The sequence below is a fragment of the Bradysia coprophila genome (genome assembly GCF_014529535.1).
Source record: "Bradysia coprophila strain Holo2 chromosome X unlocalized genomic scaffold, BU_Bcop_v1 contig_173, whole genome shotgun sequence".
NCBI lineage: Eukaryota > Metazoa > Arthropoda > Insecta > Diptera > Sciaridae > Bradysia > Bradysia coprophila.
The window spans coordinates 892,203-903,784 of NW_023503302.1; the positions used below are offsets into that span (position 1 = coordinate 892,203).

The 11,582-nt window shown below is 32.9% G+C and overlaps 1 protein-coding gene across 1 annotated transcript; it reads left to right on the forward strand.

The window, feature by feature from the left end:
• Nucleotides 1-6,812: 6,812 nt before the first annotated feature.
• On the forward strand, nt 6,813-9,993 carry LOC119068051. The gene is made up of 2 exons (XM_037171421.1): nt 6,813-7,277; nt 9,405-9,993. The coding sequence occupies exons 1-2, from the start codon at nt 7,161-7,163 to the stop codon at nt 9,825-9,827; spliced, it is 540 nt and encodes a 179-aa protein (XP_037027316.1). The 5' UTR covers nt 6,813-7,160; the 3' UTR covers nt 9,828-9,993.
• Nucleotides 9,994-11,582: the final 1,589 nt, after the last annotated feature.

Sequence of the window (11,582 nt, forward strand, 5' to 3'; positions counted from 1 at the left end):
CTCTAAATTTTGCCCTAAAAAAACCGGTTCAACTTGATGATGGACGAGTCACAGATTTAATGATTGCTGTTCAACACAAAGTTTTTCTGGTGTAAAAATTGTAGCGAAAAAAGTTCTTTTTCTACTGATTTTGAATTATACGGCAAAGTTTTTATAAAAGGGCACAGAATAAAGGGACACAGAAATTTTCTGAAACTGTCACAGTCAACCATCTAACAATATGATACTTAAAATGACAACGAACTTCATCTTCCTTGCAATAAGGACAACATAAGCTTTATTTCGTTATGCCTATACTCCATAAAATTTTTTGTCGTTGTTGTTGTAGTTCACGAATCTAACTAAACATTGAATTTTCCACAGAATTTTCCTTGCCATGTACACATAATTATATTACATTATGTGTAAAACGACACAAGAGTACTTCATCTTTCTTTTTTTTTGGTTCTGTTACATATTCCTACCCGTACCCATTCAATTCTGTAACGTCCTCACATAAACTATGAATAAGGGTCGGATGTTGCAGAGGTGGATGTCTTCTACAGTTAGTTGTGTGTGTGCATATATGAACATATGTAGATTTTTACATCATTCCCGACTTACAATAAAAAAGAAGCGAAATGTGAAATAGGCTTTTTTCGTGCAATAAAAGTATATTGTACGGTGAAGAGGCCCATACAAACTGAATCAAAAATAAGTTCGCCTTATATACCGCATATTTAAAACATAAAAGTAACAAGTTCGGATGTAAAATAGTTGGAAAAATAGGTTGCCTCAGTCAACGTAGGTATAAGAGATTCAATTATTTCTTTCAGAAACGGTGACTTATCCATCTAAAAACACGACAAATAATCTTCGTGCTCAGGACTGCGTTTCCTTAAATATGCTGTATGAAGTACAAGATTCTTAACCGCACTCTAGGCAATACATTAAAGCTAAGGAGTAACATATTTAGTGGTTCAATAAACTTGATATGTGTAAACAAAGTTATCTTAACCTATTACAGACGGCAAGCATATATTATTATCGGGTCTATTACTTCCATCGATCAAAGTATTTTTAATCTGCTGATTTCAAATCTCGTACTTCAATTTTTTTAACATTCATTTTACTTAATAAAGTACCATATTACCCATAGCTTGTCATTATTTTTGTCGTCGTTATCGATAACAGATGAATAGCCGTATGTGACAGGTTAAAAAGGATTAATTAGATTAGATGTATGAAAGAGCTTGTCTAACGATCGTATGTAAACGACGTCTACGTTCACCGGGAAAGGAGGTCTGGCCAAGTGGTGAGACGACATGTAAAACGTAATGGGCGAGGGAATATAATAACTGTAGTAAGTAAAGACTCTCTCCACGGCTAAGCTTGAATTTTTGAGTAGAATTACATATGTTACACCGATGAGAAAGGACAGACTACTGTAACCATCTGGGTCAAAATCCTACGCTTTTCATTCTTGTAACTTTTTTTCTTGTTCGAATATTCGGCAATGCGATTTTCAAATGTAAGAAAAGTTTTTCGAACTTTTCAATTGTCTCCAATCCAATTTAATATTTGAATATTGTCATACAAGTCAATACAGTTCCCCAGCAAAATTTTGTATGGATGGATGGATGCACAGAAAGTATAAATTTAACACATACTCACATCCTCTCACATAAGTTTTACCGTGCACGTCGTTTATAGTTTCTGGTACAGAATTTTATATCTCTATATAGTTCCTACAACAATTGAATACATGAAAAGGCTTCATTCAATTTAAGCATCCCAAATAAATGTAATCTCGTCTCAACTATAGTAAAAATTGACCTGGACTTCTGATTAAATAACCTTAAATAAGGACTGATGAAATAGTTTGAGCTCAGCATAAGTTTGATTATATTTTTTTTGTATATGCAATTTAAAAGCAGACAAGCGAGACGGTGAGAGATGTATTTTAATCAATTGATTTCTTGTTTCTGATTGAATGTCAGTCCTTGATATAGTGTCCGATTTGTTAACAAGAATACGGCATATATTACGAAACGAAAATGAGGAAACAACAGTTTTCTTAACTCAGTGACGAAAAGTAAAGCTTCCCAATGCCTTTTTTGAGTAAACTGTTGTACGCAACTCGGTGATAAAAACTTTTCTAGGCAGGCGTTATCGTACTCGGTCTACGAATGCTTTTAGGTATTAGGTGTGTAGATTGTTACTCGAGGCCGCAAGTCGTGAGGTTAAGTTGATCGCGACGAAACTTACCTCAGATTTAAAGCTCGTTATCCAGACCCGGAGCTAAAAAAATCGACAAATCCTTAAAACGGGTAGAAACAAACGTTATGAAAATTCCATGTTCACTTTAACTAGAATTGAGTTACAAACAATTTTTTTTTTTATTTTTTATCGATGGAGAACCTAATTATAAGACACTTTGTCTCGTATCATATGCCAAAAAAAGTTAAAACTTTTTTTATAAATCATTTTGAAAGTCACTGAAAACACGAAAATTCGAATCGAAATACAAAAATTTTTGATGACATACTGTATTTCTATTCGAATTTTCGTGTTTTTAGTGACTTTCAAACTGATTTATAAAAAAAGTTTTAACTTTTTTTGGCATATGATACGAGACAAAGTGTCTTATAATTAGGTTCTCCATCGATAAAAAATAAAAAAAAAATTTGTTTATAACTCAATTAGAACTATTATGATGATAAGTAGAAAAATTGTTTCTTGTTCTGTTTAAAAAAAAAAAAAGATAATTAGAAAAAAGCACCTTGCACCTCATTGTACCTGGTTCTTTTCCTCATCCCTGAATATTAAAAAGAAAATACTAAAAATTCAATTCACTTAACTTAATAACTTAACTTAACGAACAGTGTTTTTCTTTTTATAAATTATATTTCAACAAAGGGTTGAAGATGAAAAATTCAACAGCAATTCGCGCACAAATTACATCAAATAAAAAGTTGCATCGGCGGAAAAAATTAAATTTACGAACAACTTAAACAGCACTCGGTGTTTACCATGTATATAATTCACAATGTTGTGAGCATTTTCGATACAGGAAAGGTAGTGAAAAAAAGCGGTCGACATGGTTTATCATATAACACGAGTAAAGTTTGGACTTCTAGACACTGTCATAAATAATGTTCGTTCTCCTGCATTCTCATCTGCAAATATTTTACAATTTACCGGATGGTATGATTTTGATTCCATAGAGAAAAGGAAAATCGTTGCTATGGAATGTAATTGTTTGGGATACATTGGCAGTGCCGTCATGCACTCATTTATCATCTAGCTAGTGTTGTGATCATTTATTTACAGCTATTGCATCTGAAAATCGCTGCTGATATAGTCCGTAAACCAAAGAATTCCTATTAGACCTAGGAAAATTGTTTTGCAACAGAAATTTTTTTCTGTCATACTGCGTGGAAATGCGGCATGTATTTTTGGCACATTTGGTAGCTTCAGGTATGATGATTCGTATTTGCTTCAATGGAGAATGTGTGCTCGTTGCAGAGAGAAATGCTGTATGCGTTCCGTTTAATAGACACACACTATCGGCACCTCTTGACCATTAAATAGTGACATTTTCTATTTCAACATCCAGTCAGTCATACGATGATGACGACATGAGTAGTTCAATATTTAACAAACCTCAGATTTGAAATCTGTAATGAAATGTCTTCCGATATGTTAATAAGACTGTTCTTGCCACTGGCTGATCCAGGACCTATTTTTGGAAGTTAAAACGCAAGGCCGATTCAGCAGTTGCCGAAACCGTTCGAAATGGTGGAAAAATTTGTTTTTTGGACGTTCGCAGTTTTTGGAATTTTTTGGCAATTTTTTGGAAATTTTGGAAAAAATTTCCAAAAAATAATCCAAAAATAGGCCATGTGCTGATCCATTAATTTATTGAGGCGGTTATTACCAACTTAGATACATTAAGATATGTAAAGTCGGTTCATTCATTAGAGGGAAAATTGCATGACTAATAAACCTAATGGAAATCGAGTCACTGGTTTCCTACTGGTAAGGTCACAGAAATGGAAATTAAGCATTACACACCTCTTTACTTTACTGTGACTATCTTGCCCATTTCTATCATTTATCCAATTGAGAAATTATGTACGATAACATGTAACGTTTGAGTGACTGTTTTCTTGTCGATTTGAACGTTATAAATAGCTGGAAGTGCTTTAGACGATTAAACTTTCTGTTTATGTATCATAAGCAGCGCAGTCGAGCATTACCTATCGGCTCTCTTGTTCGTTTATTATGATGCAAACCGAAAATATTTGCTTTCATTTTGTTTTCCATTTTGTTGCGAAATCTCCATAAATTGTGCAATAAAGTATGCAATTTGAGAAGAACAGTGTTTTATTGCAGTCGACTCAGGTCCTAATTTTGAAGAAAAGAAATCAAAAGAAAAATTATTTGCCAAATTTTGACTAAACATTTTCAATTTTTTTGTTAATTCTAATGAATTTGTATGAAAAATTTCAAAGTTCCACCAATGGTTTCCCCCACGACTGAAACACTGAAACAACTTTTACATCTATTTTCTAATCATTTGTTATCATTCGTACTTCAACGAAATTGTCAAAATAATTAGGAACTTGAAAACATTCGATATGACATGGCCTGCCTAAGTATTATTACAGAAATTAAGAATTTACAGATTTACCTAATTAATGTTGGAAATCCACGTTAGTGTCAATAGATTTTTTCCTTGGGACTTGAAACAATACAGATCACTTAATGACACCACATTATGCACACTAATTTCGGATTTTGGTAATCGTATGTTTCTTATGGTATTTACTTAGACCAATGTTTTACTTGCGAAAGAAGTCAAACAATATTATATTCTCTCGATACATACGTTGGGACCTAATAATTAAAAAAGTCTTCGTACAGCTCCTATTTAACGATTTTCAATTCTGTTACTCACGTTTGAATAACACGTGAAAAACGAATGTGTTTCGTATTGGCTTAGAGGACTTTATGTGTAAAGCAAAATTGCGCGTATAAAACGTAATTACTGCTCGGAATTCACAATTTAAAAAAATATATAAAATTCTACACTGCGGTGTTGCGTGCTTTACTTGTAGCTGCTTCAGCTCAAATTAACTAAAACAGCACGGAAAACATAAAGGAAAGTGAAAAGTTAAATTCTGAAGGACAGTTAATTTTTTCGAAATGATTTCTAGTATTTTCAGTCGTAACTCTCAAACAATCATAAATAATTCTAGCTTTCAAGGAAAAAAGGTTATGAAAATCAATTATGTATGTCCGTCAATGATAAATTCGAATTTCCATTTCATTCGCGATTACATTTTCATTTTGACTCCAATTTGGATATTTCACGATGTGGTAGACGCCTGAGATCTCGCCTGAGATATACGCTAGCGATCATAAAACAATGTTTCTGCAATGGCACTGCGAAAAAAAACTTTTTCACGCGTAGTTTGGCTGACATTCGATAGGTCTTTTTTTCACTGAGTAGTCACTGGCAAGATTTTACATTATGCCACTCATAATAACTCACATCTAGTGACGAAAACAACCACTTTTCGCAACTTGTTGCATAAATAACTATTTTCATAATAATATGGCGATGCGTGACGGCTGAGATATACACTAGGACTACCCTCGTTGGTGACCTTCTAGCGCCACAAAGATCAAATGTTTTTCGCAATAAAATATGGCAATTAGGCTCACAGGCTATTTGTCGGAAAGAAGTTTTCTAACCATGATTAGCTTTGAATATTTAGACTAGAATCGGAGCGTGTATCTGCAATTTGTCTTAAACTATCTTAATTTCGATTTCAAATTTGTCGTCAAGACCACACCCTCTATCAGTATGAACTACTAAAATCTGGTTTTAGTGACGTTCATAACACTTCTTCAAATTAAAATGTGTATCCACTGCCTCAACATTTCAAATTAAATTAGCTTTTATTTACAAAAACATTTGCAGAATATGGTTTGGTTATGGTGTATATTCTCATTCAATTGTTTTGTTCAATTTAGTTGTTGCCAAGGAGGTGATTACTGTAAAAACGGAGTATTGGGTCACGTTTGTCAATGTCGAGAAATGGTTTATACCTCACAAAGTCTATATTTAAATAAGTGTTAGGACGGATCGATGACGTTAGTATTTAGTCAGTACTTTATAATTAGCTTGATAGACCCTCTATATTTTTGGAACAATTAAAATTTTCAAAAAAAATTTATTCTCTACGTTCTAATTTTTATAAATTACAAACGTGTGGTACTGCCGCCAAGTTGCGTCACACCGTAAATAAATTAACTTTTTCCTAAGGTGTTATTTCCGCTTGTTTTTTTTTTCATGATTCAACTTTTATTATCATTTTTCAGGGAAGCATTACACCATGTAACTTAAACGTCGTCAATTCAATAAAAATAAAGTTTCTGCATTGTACGATTCATTAGTACAATTACAATCTAATTTTTATAGGCATACCTGTCGATGTTAAAAATTGTTTTCGCTCTCCAGATGCTGACGCTTGTATTTTATCAACGAAAGAAGCAACAAAAAAAAATTATCAAAAATTTAAATTATTTTTACATTTAATATGCATATATGTAACAATAACGTACGCAAGTTACTACGTATGTATAGCTACTTTTTCTATTCTTATATGTATATATATGTGAATATTATCACAGGCTGTGTATACACAGAATGTCAACATTCTGTTACTCTTATTAAATAAATATGCAATTATATTTTGCTCAACCGAAGAGATATTAAAATACAGAAAGATACTTTACATTGACTTCAGTAAATGAAACCAGCAATAATTTTTGGCAGTTATCTTTTAACTAAGAACCAGATCGGTTGTGAAACATTTTCGGTGATTTTGTTTAAAATTTTCGACTTCTTCATAAATTGAGTATATATTCAATTTATAAATTTTAAGTGTAATGGTAATTGTTATGGTAAACACAACGACATTAATTCGACTGGCCGCTAAATTCTCCGGCGCTTATGTTCTACACAATCGTCTTCCATAAATATGTAAATGAAAGTAAAATTTGATATTTGAATGAAAGAGCAAAAATCGTAAATTTAATTAAATAAAAAATTGGAAAAAAACATATTTTTTTTCATCAAAATATAAATTATTCAAAAAGAGAGCAAAATGCCTGTACGATTAAATTTGATTTTTGCTTCATCGACAAATCTTGGTAATAGTCATGAGACTGACTCAAATGTACCATCAGCCAACCGCATTGTCTCAGATTCAGACAATTATAAGGTAAGCATTTCGAAACGTGTGTCTATTGTTACCATTATTATGTACTCACCTTTATACCAAAAACTCATGATCATTTGAAATGTAAAAAAAAAGATTCCTTAAAATAGTTAGACTCATAGTCAGAAGAGTGTATAGCAACACTAAATAATCACATTTTCGAATTAGCATCTATACGGAGATGACCCGCGAACACATGTGAAATATTGTTTGCCCAAGAATGCTAAACTTCTTATCAAATTAACTTGACGAAGAAGAATAAAAAATGTTGAATGAGACAATTTGTTTGTTTAAGGAGTATATAAATACTGTGACGATTGTTGTTTTTTGTGGAAAAAAAATTATTTTCTTTGTGTATCAGTTCCATTTTCACACCATAAAATGATACGAAAATAAACTCTGTATGGGCTTGATGTTCACCTTAATAATGATTTGCTTTTCGAAAAAAAGTGAGGAAGAAAAATCTGCTTATCGCACACAAAATAAAAAAATAAAAACATTCCGTGTAACAATGCGACGTACTATTAATATACCGTGTCTACATACAGCATTGCGCATTGATTTAGAACTGATTAGAAACCAGTTAAGATGCTAATCAAAAGGAAGTAACTTGTGTGTTCTCAAACACTTGAAGCTTCAATAGGATTGAATTTAATGTTTAATTTCATGTGAGCGTAATGTGTGATTTTATTGAATAATTTTTTTTTCGTTTCTGGAATTTTTCTAGTCAATGAACATAGGGTCTGCGCCGGTCATTGGAAATGGTGTAATTATGTGAGCATTTTTAATAATATTGACGCTGAGAGGTCCTAATGTAGTTATAAACTGATTTTATGTTGTTACGGGATTTTTGATTTTTTTTTCGAGCAGAGGACGAATTGAAGACATGACTCAAAAGGCACAGAAAGGTTTTTTTTAATATAATTTTCTCGCTTACAAAATCGCAGAAGTAAAATATTTGGTAGTTTCGGGTCATCATATGACATTTCGATCCATATTTTAGGTCTATGTAACTAGTAGGATTAGTAGTTGGTTAGCAAAAAAAAATCGATTATTTTTCCGATCGATTTCTGACGATTTTATTAAAATTGGAAGTTAAGTGGATGCTAATTAGTAGAATTAAAAAAACTCGACTGTAAAATATCTCAAAGAAATGATTTAACTCAACGCAATGTTCGTCTAAGGCGATAAATAAAACGATGATACCAAATTCTGTTTTGTCGTTTTCATGCTTTATTCAGCAGTAAACGTTGCTCACTAAGTCCCCGGGAAATGTGTTTTTGTTTATCTTCGTCACATGCTCTTGGCTCAAGATACAAGCCAAGGGGAAACCCTCGTACATAGATAACGGAATTTTCCGACAGATGCGTAATGTACTAATATATGGGTTTAATGACCCAGGTATAAAATTATTTTTTTACTCAACGCATCGTTTCCGTATGGAGGTAAATAGGAGATTATTTCATGCCGTCATAATTTGTTTTGCTTTGTTTCACGCAAGGGGTCGGTAACACAATATCCCACCCATCCATTTTCCATCATTTCTCCCATAGATACGTAATCGGCTACTAAAACGTCTGTGCTTTGCATCTATCCTCGTGATAAAAATTTAAAAAGTTCAAAATCCCCTAACAAAACTAGGCGTCAAGATCAAGATCATCTTGTCGATATGACCGAATAGAAAATACAGCTGTTTATATTAGTAATTTTTCTCATATTCAAACAATTACACATCATACTTATCATCTAAATTAATACGAAATTAAATTATCACATGACAACTGTCTGTCTGGATCATTAATTTAACTGTTTTTTTTATTATTCAATTTTGTTAACAAACAATTCAGTCTCAAACTGATATACAATTAGAGACCTAAAGAAAACGATTTCAATTTGACTTCAGTTCTTTCCATTTCCAGAGGGTATACAGATTTACATCCTTGGATGCAATATACTTGCACATGCACATATTTTTATCTAATTTAATTAATCGAAGGTGCATGTCGTACCTCTTTGTATTGTATACCCTCAATGGATGAAAGTAACAGTAGCAAAAATGAGACCGCCTCCTCTACGTCCTCGTTCACAGATCCCACCGTTATCATTTTCTTAATTTTTCCTCTCTTCTAGAGAAAATCTGAAGTGCCGCTGATCGACGTTGCCGTTGCTATCATCTGTTTTTCACTGCTCATATCGTTAGCCCTGCTAATTGATGCAAATATGCAAGAAGCAATCACCAATGAAAATCACAACCAAATGGTAGCCCTATCTCTCATAATCGCATTCCTCCTTGTCAGTATTTTTGTGTGCATCTATGCGACACATCGAATGGGAGTGTGCATGTGGACGGGACCGTTGCAGAGTTCATCAGACGATGCCGTACATCAGGTGGACGGTGAAATTGATTTTTCACCGGAATCATACATAATAGATTTACCGCCATGCTACAAGTCAATTATCGAAGAATTGCCACCATCATACGATTCGGTTGTTGATAAATGCAAATTGGAAACTAATTGCGTTGCAAATGTGCACGGTATCAATCACATCTGATTTTAATTTTTGTTGTTGTTCGTTTATGTTTCGTTGTTATAATTTGCGAAAGATGAATAATTTTTTGATAAATCAGATGTTACCATTATCTGGTTGTATTACGTAATTTCAATGTTAACAGTACAAAAATGATGGCAGATGAATTATTAAAAAATTAATGAAACTGAACACTGTTTTTCTAATTACACAACGGTATGCTGACCAAAATGGAGCAGACGTTTCCGAGATAAAACGAGCTTCGGACTACAACCGGAAGATAATATCCGAAAGAGAAGGAAATCCTTAGAAGATTATTATATTGATCTGAACCATCTTTCTTTAGACATACAAAGCGTATTGACTGGTTAAAAAAATATTTCACCCTCCAGATAACTGACCTATTTCAGTTAAATTAAAATTCTAAAAATCCTTTCCACATTTATTGCTGTGGTATCACTAAAATGTAAATTAATACACCGGAAAATCCTTTCAACATGCCAAAATACTTTATTCATCATAAATTTCTTTGGAAAATGAAACCTTTAATATGTACATTGTACATACTTACTAGCTCTTAAGTATCACATAAATAGGCAAAACCTGAACTACTAAGCTCCTATTGCTATTCATTGCAATAATTATAAGGCATTCAAAAACCTTCTATCCTATACATGTGTAACACACACATAGTTTCATATATGCATTTCGTTAATACGTACATGTAGAGTTACATTGCAGTTGTGAAACTGACGATTTTTTAATTCACATTTAGAGTTTAGAGTGTTTTAAAAAGAAAAAAAGGAAAGAAAACAGCCTACGTCGGAAAAGTATAATTACACCATGTGTTCAAACCGTGTTCAAACCAAAATGCTGTATAGATACTGTTCGAAGTATTAGTATATAATTTCAAAATAGTTAATAACCGCGAAATAAAGTCCTACTTTTAGACGACCGACGTCCGCTAATTATTTTACATACAAAAGCAATTAGTGGCTTAAGTGGTTCGTTTCTACCGTCCGTCCACTGGCTTTGGTAAATGTATATAATCCATCTGAGTACATTTTTTTTTGTTATACATGATACGCTCTGTGATGGTTCGAAGTATTATACATTTGTATATTTTGTATGTAACGTAGAACAAAACGAACGTTATGACAAATCTATTAAAGGATATTCTTTTTCGAAAATCCTTATTGGATTTATGTTTGAAAATAGCATTTTATTTGAGATTTAATATGGTTTTGTATTGCGCATTCGCTAAAGTTACTTGGCGATAAACTGTATGTTGGATGTACGGAGTATATTGCTCGTAGTCGGGGGGTGAGTATTCGCAAGAAAAATGGGAATGTATCGAAACTTTCGATTGAGGGAAAACGTAAAATCGTCGGTTTTCCATGGTGTATAATAATGCCTTATTAGCTACAATCCAAAAATTATTATGTTTAGGGACTTGTTACCGATAACTTTCTATAAAAGTCATTAGGGCGCTTTGACCTGTCCCATTATCTGTTTGACTATGGAGTGCGTACTAGCATTGTGTCTGAAAAGTACGTTTTGGCTTCACTATATCGTTACTAGTGGAAATGGAAAAACTTTCATGACGTTAGTATTGTTGATTAAGTGTTCGTTTAATTCTAAATTCATAGAAAAATTTATAAAAGTGACATGAGAGGAGTACTGTCAGAACTATGACGTCAAAGGTGTGACGTGAGAGCTGTAATGCCAGATGTGTGACGTCAAAACTGACGTTCATAGTTTTTACTTCAGAGCTATGGC